Consider the following 16,621-nt stretch of genomic DNA (forward strand, 5'->3'; position numbering starts at 1 on the left):
AAAAACATATGTCTCTGTTTAGTTTTCAGTGACATGAGAAGCAATCCACAGCAATGAAATCTAAAGAAGTTAGCCAGGCATGTATGAAAAGAACAGGATGCCTGTGAAAAGGGAACAGCTGTCAAAACCTAATTGTGGGCTCTGGCTGCAATGAAATTTATCAAAGAGGGAAGACAGGTTGGATATAAGGATGTAGACAAGGATGTCTCTTCTGCTAAGAGACACTTGTGCTCTGGGTGACAGTAACCCTCACACCACACCTCGTGTGCTGTGTCAGGACATTCCTGCCAACACCTGGCTGCAGCAGAGAGCTCTCAAGTGCCCAGGTCAGCATTTCAAGCGTGGCACTTCAGCCAGCACCTACCCTGTCACTGGGGGCACAAGCACCTGGGCAGAGCTGCCCCACTGCTGGCAGCAGCTGTGGTGAGAAGGCATGGAGCCTTCCTCCTGCCCCACAGCCCGTGGGCACTCCCTGCTCAGCCTGTGCTGCTGTGGCACCAGGAAACACAATTCCTTATGGACACAGGACAAGACTGTGGGATTCTTCCCAGCTTGCAACATCTTCCTAATGCCTGGCAATCTTTTCTGGGACTGCCTATGGCCGGTGCTCAGAACCAAGCAGGGAAACCTTCAGTGGCACTGTGGTAGCACAGCTGCACTCTGGCGCAGGAAGTAAGCTCAGAGGGGCTGTGAACTGCCTGCCTCCAACTATTAGTGCCCACAGCATCACTCCTGGCTTCACATGGGCACTGTGCTCTTTCCTGTCTTTCAACACTGAGGATAGCTCTGGAGCTGTTCATAAACAAGGTACTTCCCTTTGACTGGGAGCACTGCCTGACTCAGCCAGTGAGAGCAACAATGGGAGCAAGTCATGGTAACTTTAGGAAGCAATTTAGTTCGATCTTTGATGAATTTCTGTGTCTCATGAATCAGGATTAGTGTTGCCTGTATTGGGGAGAGGATTAGACAGAGGGATTAAAAGGACATCTTTACCCCACTGGACTCTGTGGAATAGCCCCTGAGGATATGGCTAAGAAAGAGTTCAACAGGAAAAATTTCTGCTGAATAGGTTAAAAGGGTGAGGAAGCCTCTTCGGCAGCCATCCAAGCGCAGAAGACCTTCATAACATTCCAGCTGAATAGGGCCCTAAAGACAAAAAACAAAACAAAACAAAACAAAAAAAAAGCCATAGGAACCTTGAAAAGCTTTTCTGATTGTGTCGCTTCTTATGAGCGCCTCAGATCTCCAAAGACACTTAAATATTTTTGTCACTGCAGTTAGGCATCCTTTGAGATGTGCTAGTGCCATGGATGACATATCGTTACAAGAAAAGAAGTCAAATTAAGTTGTTGTATATAAAAAAAAGGTCTTGATTGTTCTGTAAACAAGGTCCATTTCTTTATATCAATTAACAGTGGAAGTTACCCAAGATCTTATTTCAAAAGCAAAACCAAACCCTCAATCAAGTGTATAATGTTTGGTGTTTTCATGACTGTATATTACAGACAACAATTACCTTCTGTCTCCCGAAAATTGAAAGGAGCAGACTTAACCTGTGTGTCACATTTCAACTTTAAAGCGTTTCCAAACCCTTTTCTAGGATTTACCTCATGTGCGCGGATCTAGGGCTTGCTCATAAAATTTTATCCAACTTCTAAAGCCGTGTGGGAGCACATTTCTGATCACTGCAAGGGGGAAGCAATAAATCAGAGCCTTACCTCCACAAGAGGATGCCAGTGAGCGATGGGCTTCCGAGGGTACGAGAGCATTTCGTTCCAGTGGTCGCGACCTAGACTCTCTGCATCGTTGCCTACTTGACAAACTCCAATGACCTCATTGTGACCTACACTGTGAAAATGGTCCATAATATTTTTTTCTTAAAATTTTACCTTTGGAACCACACCAGTTGCATATTTCATCAGAAATGTTAACCGTGGGGTTTTAGGATTAATTCTTGCCTGGAGAACACAAAGCACTAGGAAATATGTAGGCTTGCCCTTTGCACTTCCCACTGCTCAGAACAATTTGATATTTCCCCCCTTGTAGCACACAAAAGGTTCTTTGCCTGTGTTCTGTAATTAGCTGCAAAGGCAAACAGGCTCTAAGACACAACTTCATAAATGGAGCGTGTGTATGTAAAGGCTTAGCATAAATGTACAAACTGAACATCAGTGCTTAAATGCCCAGTTACCTCAGTTCTGCTAAACACATCTGCAGCTTACTGATGTCAGTTATGGAAGCAAATCTATACTTTAAAATTTAGTAAGGAAGTTCTGCCTGGCAAAACAAAAAATTTGGAGACTTCTACCAAGCTCAACCTGACATAAATTCCCCGCTTACAGGGAAAAAAAAAAATTAGTAACTTTCTTTCTGGGTGCAAATCCAGCGTGCAAGACTCTATCAGCCAATATTTGACAGCTACAGGCATCTCACCGGTCATAATCCATAACAGCTATCGACAAGTTAATTTGGTCAATGTTTTCTGGAGGGACGTCAAAGACTATGGCTTCATTGTAAACGGGATTTAGAGTGTTCCTCTTGGTGGAAGTTTTCCTTTTCTTTAGCCGCCTTCCTTCACACATTAAAGAAACCTTCACGTAGGGATCTGTGTGGGTCATAAGAACAATGTTGATTTTTTGACAAATGCAAATGGGAAGTGAAGGGAGACTTCTTGTGTGCCCATACCTGCTTGCAGGATTAATCTCCTGGACCTGACTGGAATTGGAGCTTCTCTGTCACCATGGAATGCATGGGAGGCAGTGCAGCTTTGAAAGCTTTACCTGGTTGACTGCTCATAATGAACTTTATAGGTTCAAGAAGCTTCTTGTTGTGTACCAACTGCTCAAAGGGTATTAAAATATCCACTGAAGCATGTTAGACATGACTATTTTATACACAGCCTGTGTATCAGCCTATTTATAGCAGCCTAATTACTTGTTAGATTTGTAGGACAGACAGAAGATGACAATGTTTTTCACAATGGGATTTACTGATGTATGGTTAAATACAATTCAGAGTGCAACAATTAGTGGCTTATATTTCTCAAGAGAATTATAATTATTTTTAAACTCCTGAATGTATCAGAAAAGAAAGCTATTTCTTTGTAGGTCCTTTCTGAGCTCTACAACACCCTGCTAGTATTTAAAAGTAATCTATTAAATCTTATTTATGTTTATACTTTTTATTGTGGGCTTTTGAAAGGGTTGCTGAAAGGATTCTGGGACGGCCACCACTTTCTCCATATGCCAGCAACAGCAGAACTGGCTCAGTGGCTTTTGGGGACTGTCAGAGAGGGCCAGTCTGCCTCTGTGTCACAGCTGTAACAGTCTGCTGTACAAACAAATTCCCAGTGCTGGGAATGCATTTTGGCCAGCTTGTTTTACTCTCAATTAGAGTGGCATTGGAAATAATCTTGCACTCTTTCTGAGAGAGCAAATTGTTTTAAACTGTTGCTTGGATCTAAGCGAACTAATATGCGTTATTTATTTCTCATCAACTCCTGTACTCAAGGAGAGCTCACAGTAAAACCACACCCCTCTCAATGACCATTCTGGGATCTGAGAGTGTTGAATTCTGTGTCTTGGGAGGGAAATGGGACAGAAACCCACACTGAGCATTAAATTCATTCCTACCTGATGCTCCTGTGATATCCATTGCCTTTAGATTTCTTGCCTTTATTATTGTAATAGTTAGTCTACCAGCTGTTGGAAGGTAGCAGAGCGAAAACATAAGGTCACCAAGATCCACGTTATCCTGTTCCAAGAAAAGAAAGATGATGTGAAGAAATATTAACAATTTTTCTACTCCTAGCAGGATTTAAAGACAAAAATATACCTTTGGGGATCTGCAGTAAAAGCTGAATTCTCATTCTGAAACATATCTGAAAAAACCAGCCATCCATGTGCATACAAAATTCAAGTCACTCTGTTGCTAGACCACCAAAGTTCTCCAGGGTAAATGAGGTTATAGTTTCTAGCACTCAGTCCTTGGAGATGACACACATTCAAATTATGAGTTGCCCTGTGAGGGACTGGAAAACCTATGTTCTGTTTTATGTATTTTAGTGATTTGCCTCTTTCACTGACAAGCAGCCACAAATGTCTGTGCCTTTCTCTCTGCTCTGCAGGAGGAAACCCACAGAGACAGTCACAGAAAAAAACTCCACGGTTTGGGCAGGACAAAGCTTCTTCCAACTCTTAAGTTTGCATGAACTCTGGTGTGACAGGTCTGAAGTGTCTATGGCAATGGGACAGTCTCCACCAGAAGAAGAGTAAGGGTTATTATTAATTGTTGATCATAATAATTACAATAATAACAACAGCAACAACGTCCTGTGCCTCACACAGACAAGCTCCCTTAAGTAGATTTATCCATCTGTTTCACTGATAGAATAAATTGCAACCCTTTCCTGTGTTGATGGCATCAGGGTTCCAGAAAAAATACTAGAAAATTTGCAAACCCTGTTTGCAGTTACAAATCATCACTATTTTTTAAGAGGGAAATCTAGCTCTTTCTTTAAGAAAATATCAAAGGAAGGATTGCATTAAATGATTTCTTTGATTTCATTTGCATTTTTTTGACTGAGCAGTGAATCCACACTTTCACAGACCTGCTTCCTGTAACTTAATATTTCATTCTTGACTGGAAAAAAAAATTACCTGATCCTTGAAATTAGCAATTCCAAGCCACGTTCCAGGTTTTCTAGGGAATGGAAATGCAGCTGATGTGGGGTATGTTTATTTTGCTTACTTAGCTTTGTGCAATAGCTTCTCATCTTTCCCAAGCTGGTTCCTTCTCTGTCAGTCACCAAAAGCTGAAGGGTGGTGGGTGACATAGAAGGAAATAAAATTACCTGGAAGGAGCCCCTAGCACAGGTTTGTGTCTGAGGCAGCTGCTGCCCAGAGCCTGTGCAGTCACTGTGTCACTCCAGGGGACACGAGCAGGACAGAAAGAGTTGCTGTAGAACTGTAGAAAAAAGTAGAAAAAGCTGTAGAAAAACGTTGTGTCAGAAGGGAATTCTGCTCAGTCCACCCCCTTGCTCAAGAGAGGCACCTTTGCTTTAGCTTGCAGCTTGTTCAAAGAAAAAACCCAACAGGTACAGTCACTCAAAATGAGTCCTTTCCTTGTGCTGTTATTTAAGAGAGGCAGTCAAAGAAGGAAAAGGCTGATATTATGGGCCATTTGTCAGGAATAACCAGCTTTTAACCTTATCACCTTTTCCATTCTGAAGATCAGTGTTTCAGGGTGGCTGAAAAGTTAATAAAGGCTGGGACAATATCGAGGTAGCTGCTGTGACTCAGGCTGTTTAGTGCCTCTTGATAGCTCCCACTTGGAAGCAAACCTGCTGCAACAAATTGTGCCACAGACTCACTTGGTGGGAGGATCAAAGCTGCTTGGGATGCTGTGAGAAGTCCTACAGGTTAAAGAGGTGGCAGCACATCCAGCAGAAATTTCTCTTGGCTAACACCTGCCCTTATCATTACAGGAAAATAACTGACCTCTGAGGTTTTCCCAGTGATCAGCTGGAGCTTGATACCTATAACCAGGAAAACAGGAAGCAAAGTTTTCCTTGTCCTTCCCAGTGTGAGAGCAACTTCCAACATGTAAATGTACTTCCCCAGCTCTGAGGGGCTGAGATTCGTAGCTGTGAAATTCTTGTGCTGCACCTCTGAGGGGACCAGAATTTCATAAGCCATTTAAAGATATTATCGACTGAAGCCATCTTTTGGGAATTTGTCACTCTTGCCAATACTGATAGGCTGTTTTTCCTGAATTGGTCACTGCCCTTTAGAAGACAGTGTTGTTGAATCAGTCAGGTTTTCCCTGACCACAAAGGAGCCCATCAGGCATCTGTTGTTTTAACTGTGTATCTTGGCATACTTCAATATTGTCAGCTGTGGCATATTTGTATGCATAAATATGGACTGATTGGGGATTTTACATAACTTTTCTGTAATTTATTTTGTAGCACTTTGCAGTTCATCTTTATCGGATAGGGGTAGGTTTGATTTCAAATGTTTCAGAATGTACTGACACAGTATTTTGGATTTTATGTAATCATGGAGGTACTTCAGTAAACAACAACTGACGTATGCACCACTGAAATATATATCTATTTCATATCTGTATTGCAGAATATCCTTCTTACATATTTTGTACTATATTATGTTAGACACTCAGTACATTATTACTTGATGCAGATATGTTTTGTGTGTCTGAATACAAAATTCAGAGCCATATTCCATACTGAATATTCCACATTCAACTCCAGTGCTCCACGTGGTGTCTAGGAATTCATTCTGTGAGTACTGTAAATTTACTGCCACTGCCAAATACAGAAGTTTCCACTCCAGACTTGATCATCCTGAATGAAAATTTAAAAAATTTTTATCCAGTTTTTATCAAAAAGTTTGTATGTAAATGAATTATTATACAACTGTTTTAGGAATTGAATACAGATGCCAAGAAAAATCAGAGAATCACAGAATGTCCTGATTTGGAAGGGACCCTCAAGGATCACAGAGTCCCACTCCCATCCCTGCACAGAACAACCTGAAGAGTCAAACCCTGCAAATATAACTGCACAAATGAACTGCTTAGGAAAAGAATGGATCACATGTGTTGAATGCAGTATTAGGAATTAGGCCATAACATACTTACCCACAAGCTTTGCCTTACAACTGAAAAATAATTGTCACCTGCACAGTGAAGTTTTTTTTTTTTAGCAAATACTGTGATATAATATACATATATATAATATATATGTGTTATATATATAATATATAATAGTACTTTATTAATACTTCTTGAAAAACTGCACTGGATAGTATATGGGAAAAAACCAGAGTTATACTGGAAAAAGAGCCTGTGGTTTATTTAGTGTTTTCCAGTTGCACAATTGTAGGTGTTGCAGCAATAGGCCACAGATGATTGTGAGATGGTCTATTCACAAGCCAATGCCTGAGAATGTGACTGAAGGGCAGCTTGCAGGCAGCAGCAAGGAAGAAACACCTTTTGCCATGTAAATCCTTCTCTCAGTCTCAAAAAGAGGCCCTATCTGCTCACACTTTCATTTTAAATTGTAGGGAATGAGTTAGAAAGGTTTAATGAGGGAATGCTCTTCAGAGAGCCCCACAAACTCTGACTGCTCCCCGTGGTGGTGAAACAGCAGCCAAAGGCCTAAAAACAGAATCCTGACTCCAGCCGACATGGGAAAGCTGACAGCTCTTCCTTAGCACTATCTCTGGCTGATTGAGGTATTATTTGTTCTTTGGCTTCTTTATTTACTATCTGTCTTTCTAAGGCATCTTGCAATCGCTCTACAAACTGCAAATATGGCTCTGTAGCACACTGGTTCATGGCTGTGTAGCTTTGAGCTGCTGTGGGCCTGTCGGCCATTTTTAATTTTGCCTGCAATCCCAGGTCTTTGGGCTGCTGCTTCACGGGCACAGCCCCCCAGAATCTGCAGAGTGTGTCCATCTCTCTGGGGGGATGCAGGCACCATGCTCTGTCACAGGCGTGACCCTCACACCCAGCAAACACAGGCCTTTCCTGCAAATGCAGCTTTCTAACAGCCAAAGCCAACGTGTCAGAGCACAGAGAGGATTAGTGCACATCCTCACAAGTTTAGAATCACTGAGCTACACAGCTTAAGCCACGGATTGTCACTAAAGGTGTGCTGTATTAGCAAGAAATCACTTTGAGGAACAGAATTAACAAGGATAGAGGGCAGGATCTCCTGCAAGGATTAGTTCCTGTTTGAATTGAGGGCTTAGGCATTACTGTGTACGCTCCACAAAACGTGGCACTACAGGCATTACCAGAGGCATTTTGGAATTCCTGCTTAGGAGAAGATTTCATGAATAGTGTAGGTTATCAAGTCATGCACGTTGTACTTTCCAAATTTGTGCCTAACCTCATTCAGTGTGGTTGAAATAGCATACTGGGCATGTTACAGTGCAACTGTGACAGCCCTAATATAACCAGACCTAGAGGCTGGTCACTTTTATTAGTAACTCAAAAGAAAATAATCAGAAGATAATTAAATTGAAATGCTAATTTACTTATATGTACATGCTCTATATTCTTTTTCTTTTGGTCCCATTCAGTAGCAAGCATAACTAAATAAATATCCTCAAACAAACATACCACTTTCCCATTGCCCTCAAAACCTGCCCAGGTTCAGAGGTAGAAACACAGCCTTTATTTTTAATCTGCAAATCTGCCTGTTTCTGTATTCTAAAAAAAGTGAAACAAGATTGGGATCAGCTTTGCTTTTGCAGTGCCCCAGGCTTGGGCCCCAGGATGCCTTGATGTTGTGAGCTGTGCCTTACAGGGTAATCCCACCTGGATTTGTCTCTGAGCCCTTGCCGTGTTCCTGCAGCTCTTTATTCAATGGAGCAAGAGCATGAACCTTCTTCCTTGAAAATGTCCCAGTCTTATCCGGGAGAGTTCAAACCAGGGGTGTAAATCACAAGGTTTGCCTGAAAACTGCAAATGGGATGAATCCCACAATCCATGAAACCTCAAGGTAAGTAAGAGTGCTGTTAGGAGCATGGAGACATGCCCCCCCTCTCATATTATGCTTCCTTCTTGCTCTGTTCCTGGTGGAAACGCTTGATACATTATAAAAGTCATCTTTTTTTACCAATTTTTGGTGGTTTCTACTGAAAGGGTTATGGTTCCTGCTTTTCCCAGAAAACATTTCAGGTTTCCCCCTCTGTAAAACCAACCCTTTGAAAATGCTGAATTCTAATAGTAACATTAGTAGGCTTTTAATCTATAATCACACATGATTTACAGTTTTTAAAATTATTCAATTTTGCTGGAGATTAGCCTGCAGGATAAATCCCTCCCCAGTACTGTGTCAGCAGCTCCATGCTGTTGCTCAGTGAGTGTAACTCAGCATATTAAACAGGGAAATGTGTAACCTCAAAGAGGATGGTGACTGAAATGGCCTCACCTTTGATGCCTTTGAGGCTGCATTAAGCAGCTCAGGCTGGATCAAACCTTCCCAGTGAAACCTCCAAGTCACCTGGTTGTTAGGGATATTCTGAAAAATGGGAATGACATTTGGGATCAGAGCTCTCCTCTGCCTCCTCATAAATGCATTAGAGTGCAGAAAATGGCTATGTAAAGCAGGCAGCAGGGGATGGAAGAAAACAAGACAATTTATATAATTTTGCCTCTGCCTCAGATCTGGAAGGAGATTTGCTGTCCTCGAGTTAGGCATTCATAAGGTTTGTGCTCATTTCTTTGGCAACTTGAGTTTAGTATTTCTGGAGCAGAGAAACTGTGATGGGCCTGCACCACGCAGTGCCTGTGCCACTCTAATTAAAGCATATGTCTCAATTATACCAGGTTCCTCCCTTCTCCAGCTATAAAAAGACAGACACCACTTTTTCACTTTTCTGCTATGTTGCAAAACTAATTATGGGCTGTGAGGTGCCCACATGTATTTTTATGCATCTCACCAAGCTAACATTAACTGGAGCACTTAGCAGGCACTGATGCCCTTGCTTATTTCCTATGGAGTCAGTAACTCTGCAGAGAGGTTTTTGAGGCAGAAATGGTTTTAGGGCCGTGGCAGCCCTGCATGCTGCCTCCTGCAGCAGCTGGACGTGTCTCTGCAAAGGACACAGGGAACCAGGAACAGGGCAGAGGTGCCATGGAATGAGAAGGCACCATTTGAATTGCACAGAAAGGACAGATTGCCACTATTTTATTTAAGTCTCTCTTTCTTCTCCCCTCCAAGCTGAGGAGCATTAGTTGCATTTTAAACAACAACAACAAAAAATATTCCTAGTTCCTTCCAAATCTTTCCTGGAATTAAGGGAATGATACTGGTCCAATGCAAGATAAGTTTCACTGTACATCATTCTAATATTTGCTAATGAGGGGATTTGAATTTTGCAAGGATTTATTTCAGAGGAGGCTCACTCAGCTAAGGCAAGGATGAGTTAAGTACACTAGGTATATGTGTTAAGCCCAAATGACTTACACATGCTTTAAGTAGTGTTATCTGCTTTTTGGGGTATACATTTATTAAATTACTTCCCTGTGTTGAGAATCCTGGAATAAGATTTGAGTGATAAGATACTAATTCTGCTAAGGAACACGGCCAGGACACAAATATTATACAAATCCCATAGACTATAATCTGTTTGGGAATGGCAGTAAAGCTAAAGTATCTAATATGAAGCATTTGTGAAGTTAGCTCTCCTTTTTTTTTATAATTTCATCAGAGTCATTTTGAGTTATATCTATGAGAAATATATACTGATAAAAACTCTTTTGAAATGTTGGATTTTAATAGAATTTGCATGTGACTAGAAGAGTGCCAGTTGCTTCTCATTACACATTTTGAGATGAATAGAAAAGATATGACTGGAAAATTCTATTTTCATGACATCTTAAATCAAAGAAATGAACCCTAGTAGAGGAGATATTTATTAATGCCTGAATCAATCCATATCTACAGAGATGTGATTAAGTAAAGTAAGTAGAAAATGGGAATGGCCTATCTTTTAGAATTATTCTTTCAATACATCAATGTCAGGCTATATTTCATGTTTTAAGTTAATTTTCAAGGGGTACCATTTTCTCACTGTAATTTCATTTTTGAAAAATTTTATTTCATTGTCTCTATTTATTTTCTTTATGCTTTTCTTAAAAAATGAAAGCAAATAGACAAAAAAGCCTTTTGAGCTTGGTATGTCTGATTTCACTTACTGGGAAAGAACATGAACAAACAATTCAGGAGCTTGTTTTAACTGCAGTGAAGGAATTCGAGAAAGCTGAAGATTTTGATGTAATTCACTCTGGATTTTGCACTCATAGTTCCCTGAGCATTTTGGCAACTTCTCTATAAAGACAGTATCAAAAACAAAGTCAACACCACATCCTCTGTCTTCAGAGTGTGAAGAACTTTAATATGGATTTTTAGAGTTTGTGTTTTGGGTTTTTCGGGTTGTTTCCTCTCCTGATTCCATTATCCTTGTGTCACGGCTCCTTTTCTTTAATCCAGGCCACATAAGAAGGATTCTCCAGCCACAACTTTGTGCTGTGCCAGTCATCCAAGATGCCTCAGAAATGAGGGGAGTGGGAGCCAAAGTCGGAGCCCTTCCCTTCATGAAAACTCCAGAACAAATCCAGTCAGTGCCAACATACTGATAACTTTCTCCTGCCACCATGTCCTCAGCAGAATCAAGGACAGAGGCCTTTTCTGGTAGGTAATCAATGTACTTATCTCTCTAAAGACCCAACAACTCCACTGTCATCATTTACACCCTATAAATAAGGTGGCAGTGATTAACTGAAACTTTCCAATTGGTGAGCTGCATATCATCCTTGGGATGCATTTACAGGATATATTTGTTCTGAGAATCATTTAAGACTTTATTGGTAAAATATTCTGTATTAAGATCCTTTTATAAAAGCCTCCATTCCATGGGATAAACTTTATCCCATAGCTCTTCTTAAACATATAAATACACATATGTTCTTAAACATATATAGAAACCTAGATATAAACATATATATAAACAAACATATAGATGTTGTTAAATCCTATAGATTTTACTGGCTTTGAATCCTTTATGCAGATTTTCAGCTCAGAACAACTACAGTGGTTTGCTGAATCTGGGCCTAACAGTGAATCTAATGAATTATCCTGTAGCCATTGAGATAGAAATAATGTCTTAATTTGTTCCAAACTAAATTGATGAATGGCAGAGATAGTCTGAAATGAGCTAATGAGAATTAGCAGAGACATGACTGCAAAAGCTGTAGTACTTATCGAGTTTGTGTGTGTCAGAAATTGATTTCATGGGAAAAGCAGAAATGAGGCCTTCTGAAAGTGAAACTTCTGTAGAAAGTTAATAGAAGTAATTTGTAACTCCCTCATCAGTTATTTAAGGAAAAAAGTATAGAATTGGTTCTGAAGGCTTGCTAGATGGCATTGTTGGCCAGAGAGAAAAGTTAATTGAAGTTTAAGTTTCTCCTTGTAAATTAAACTATTCCTCTGGAAGTTATGTCAGTTTCTGGAAATGTTACTGCCTTTTAAAAATTATTCTATGACTTGTCACTTTGTAGAAAATGAAAAGTTCAGTACAGATTCAATGATACAAAAATTTCTGCCCTGGCCCTTGTTTTCCAGGCTGCCTTGGATAATTTTGGTTGTGCTGGGAGGCAGGGTGTGTTTATGGGTGGGTGGGTGGGTGTAGGGTAGGGAAGGCTTGAAAAGTAGAGGAAATAACTGTGCCTTCATGATGGAATGCATAAAAATGATAAAAATGTCATAACCTGTGAGACATGAGTTCGCAAGCAAGGTGCTGTGGAGAAATTGGCTTCTCCTTTTCTCCCACCTCGTCGGCGCTCACACCTTTGGGATGACACTTCCAGAGCCTCCCGAGGGTGGGCTTGGTTTCCCACTCCTGAAGCTCTAAGGGGGAGCACTCTGGCACAGAGCTGAGTCAGACCTGTCCCTCTGCAGGGAAGGCAGTGGCTGCTTCAGAAATGTTGACAAGCTTGGAAATAGCAATGAAATGCAAATTGCCCTAGACAGGAATACGTGTTTGGAGGGCATGTGCTTTCTCAAAAGGAAGTGAGGAGGGAGCTTCCACTGGGAAAAATAAGAGCGTTGATGTCAGGTGAAGGAGGTAGAAATGGAAGGACAGGTAGGTCAGGCGAGACAGGGAATGTTTCACAGAGGGCAGTGCCACAAACCAGTGGAACACTGCAATCCGGAAAATTGGGACACTGACTGGATTTGTTCTGAAGCATTCATTGCCTCAATTAAGGACAAAAGTTTTTATGAATGTCCATCAGCATCTGTCATGTGAAACCCAGTAATTTTTCCACAGGCTGTTACTGATTTGTATTAGACCTCTATTTTTTGTGAAAGAGTGAAATTTTTTGTGAAATGACGAAAGCGAAGCAGAGGTTAATGGCATTGTAGTATGCACTACCTTAAACCAGTTTAACCTGGGGGGCCAACCTTGCAGATTAAAAAAGAAAACTTGTAGCGAACATCACAGAGATGGAAAGAGATGAGAAAAAAACACCCCATAGTTTCAAGGCTAAAGGCTGGTTTGTTGTGTGAAGGAGAGGCTAAATTATGTGTTAAGTGTTCAGTGTCTCTAGGCAAACATGAGCTTGAAGAAAATGAAGCAGCAAATCCATTCTAATGCATAAAATTATTTCTACCATGAATTATTTGCCAGTTACCCTTTGCTTCCATTCTGACATAAGTTGAAAGATATGTTCAATTATCTCCATATACCACTAATAATGAAACTTTCAAATACATCCAAGAAAAATTGCAAGGGAGGAAGCTGGTTTTAAAAGGAAGTTAACTAATCAAAATGTTTTAATCCAAAATGTCTTGCCTGTTAAGTTTTTTTCCCCCTAGTGTGTTAAAATGAAAATGTCAATTTAAACTAGATCTGTATGCAAATGAATGGATTGGCCTTTCACTCCACCTTGAGTTACAGTGGCTGCACATGAACGTACAGCTCCACTAAAATGTGAATTTCATTCTGAGCGCAGGCATTTTGTGTTGTGCAAGGCAGCTGTCTGTTACATCATGTATTCTGAGCACATCACTCTGAGGAGAGAAACTAAGTACCTGGGTAATGCTGCAAAAAGATGGAGAATGTCACAGTATCAGGGGAAAAAAAAGTTCTTTTCAGTGTGCAGAAGCAGCTGTAATGTGTTGTGGATGTACACATGGTCATTACACTCACATTAGGTGTTCTGCACTGACTTGGCTCCTCAGGCTTAGCAAACTGAGGTCACAAAATGGGTAATAAGGAAAGGCCATTTTCACAAATCTAAATCTACTATTAGTCTAAGTTTTCTCTACAATTTTCCAGAAACCGATACAAAAAAAGCGAGTAGTCCAAATAGCATTGTGCTTGAAAAACAGAAAGTCAATGTCAAACTCTATGCTGCAGTAGCCTGCCATTCTAGACATTTTCTCTGAGATATGTATAATTTTTTCATTTAATCAGATGTCTCTTGATAGATTTTTTTCTGTCTGCAGTGGAATTCCAGTCCAGGTGTGATTTCAGGGGGATAGATGTGGTGGCCAGGGTAAAGAATGCAGAAGCTGGAGAAGCACATGTGCCTTGCTCCCTGCAAACAGGCAGCAAAGCAGCCCTTATATCCTGGCCCCTTGGATACACCGTGCTCCCTTCACAGACCACAAAAATGACTTTATCATTTTAGTAACATTAATCCAAACCCTGTCTGATCATTTAAAAATTCTGCTGAGTGGGACAGGCTGCCCAGGGAAGTGGTGGGGTCACCCACCCCTGGAAGGATTTTAGAAGACATGGGGATGTGGCACTCAGAGACAGGTTTAGTGGTGGCCTTGGCACTGCTGGGTTAATGGTTGGACTGCTTCATTTGCAGGGTCTTTTGCAACCTAAACAACTCTGTGATATCAGGATACCAAATCCACATCCAATGAAACCCCTGGTGCACCTTTTCTCTGTCTCTCTCTGATCCCTTTTGACTTCTCATCCCACTAAAAAGGTAATACAAGTGTTATTATCTAAGTTGGACTTGACAAAAGCAATATTTTCTGTGAGTAGCTCCTTTTAAGTTCAGTGCCAATTTAGCAGGTGGGGAAAGCAGCATCAGCTTATGGATTTATTTCTCCTACTTTTTATGTCCTATGATTTACAAAGGGGTTTTCTTAATTGCTATTAAAAGTTTGTTTTGTTTTTTTTTTTTGTACTTTTCCTAGGCATCCTTGTGATTCTACAGCCAATAATTAAGTGTCTTTCTGCTGAAATTTCCCCATGTGTTTTGTTTCTCTGGAGACAATTTTGTCATGTGGTGCCATGCATGCCCTCAGGTCAGGCAACAGTGAGGATACTTCACATGAAGAAGTATTTTTTGCTGCCAAAAAACAACTTCATTTTTATTGTTCCCTGATGCTGAAATTCTGTTACCTTTGACTTGGTTGCTATTAAGTGGTGCCACTAAATATTAAAAAAAAAAATACATTTTCTGATCTGTCACCTGTGTAACAGTAACCCAGATAACAGTAGCAGTTGTATAACAGTGCCAGACTCCAATGCACCATCCACAGAAAGCCTCCTCCACCTGAGAAAAGGTGAAAAGGGATGGTTATGACTCAAAACCAACTCTGAGAGCATTCCACTGGAACAAATGCACAACTAAATTTCACAACATGCATTGCACTAGTGACACTCCTACATAAAATTGCCCACTTTTAAAGGCAGAAAAAACGATTTCCATAGAAGTTTCATTTACTTCTTTATATAGGTAATATGGAAAAGAAAATATCTGCAAATTTCAAATTGAAGCAGCCAGGGTAAAGAGAATACTTCACTGCTAGCAGTATTCTACTGATGGATGGTGTGCAGAGGTGTGCAGTTGTAGTGCTTTGAGTGTCCTTGCACAGCCATTGCATCTTAACTCCAACTTAAATGGAAGGATAGAATCATGGACTTTAATCCTGTAAAACTCAGTTTTTAAATACGTCAATATGGATGAAACTCCTACATCTTCAATGCTGCAAAATTATCTCATTTTATAACTTAGAATCTCTCTGGTTTCCAAATACAAAAGGAATTAAAGCAGTAGTGGGAGGAAGAAAGAGGATGACAAGAAAATTAATGATGACCAGACAGCATCATTCCAGAAGTGTGGACAAGAGGAAAGTTTTCATCCTTTGCTTCTCAAACCATGCTAAAAAGAAAATTACACATTTGAATCAGAAGAGATGTTGGGGTTTTGGTGATGGTTTTTTGAGGCATGGGGAGAAAACATGGGAGGGAATGCTCTTCTGTTTCCTCGTAGAGGTGCTACAGACGATTTCATACCAGTCTGCAAAACCTGCTGGCTGCATGTCATGCTGAGATGCTGTGGGTATCTGACCCTGCCAGGGCAAACCTCCCTGCCTCACCTCCCAGACCAATGCCATGGAACCCATGGGGATCCACTTCTGTCAGGCAGTACCAGGAACATCTCACTGCTTCTTGGTCTCTTCACTGCCCAGAAGTTCATGCAAATCCAGCTGCCTGCTTTCCCTCAGAGACAGCTCTGGACCATTGTCATTAGGACACACATTGAGATACATGGATCTGGTCATGGAGAATTTAGGCTGTTGCTGTGTATCATCCCCCTGCCTTACAAATAAACAGAATATTTTAATCACGAAGCTGCGAAGCAGTTTACCAACCCAGCACTACATCTACTTAGCAGTGTACTGAAAAAAACAAAGATCTTTAAAGCGAAACGAAAGACTGTGAGGAAGCTGAGGAGAGAAGTCAGGAATCCATTTTAGAAAAGGCAGCCTCTGAAATCGAGTGCATCATCCATCCAGGTGTCTGCAGCGTGAGCAGGGGAAGATGTGACTGTGCAGGGTGTGATAGCAGCTCTTTTTCTGTAGCACTTCTTCTCTATCAGATGTGCCCCTGCCTCCCCATTATATTTAGACGTGCACTGGAGGCAATTTTAAGGCCACTTCAGTGAGCACGTTTCTTCTCCCAAAGAATGCACAGAGGGTAGTGTAAGATGTGTGATAAAGAGAGCACTAAATATAGAAGTGCTTTAGTGCTTTAAGTCCATAAAGATGAGTCAACAG

General features: G+C 40.8%; 1 protein-coding gene across 1 annotated transcript in view; it reads right to left on the bottom strand.

The window, feature by feature from the left end:
• SYT9 (synaptotagmin 9) overlaps nt 1-16,621 on the bottom strand; it is a 51,554-nt gene that overhangs the window by 4,824 nt on the left and 30,109 nt on the right. The window contains exons 4-7 of the mRNA XM_014310121.2: nt 3,633-3,753; nt 2,434-2,605; nt 1,719-1,848; nt 994-1,146 (exon numbers count right to left, since the gene is read on the bottom strand). Of these exons, the coding sequence (XP_014165596.2) occupies nt 994-1,146; nt 1,719-1,848; nt 2,434-2,605; nt 3,633-3,753 (576 nt within the window). The remainder of the gene's footprint in view (nt 1-993; nt 1,147-1,718; nt 1,849-2,433; nt 2,606-3,632; nt 3,754-16,621) is intronic.

The sequence above is a fragment of the Geospiza fortis genome, unplaced genomic scaffold (assembly GCF_000277835.1).
Source record: "Geospiza fortis unplaced genomic scaffold, GeoFor_1.0 scaffold196, whole genome shotgun sequence".
NCBI lineage: Eukaryota > Metazoa > Chordata > Aves > Passeriformes > Thraupidae > Geospiza > Geospiza fortis.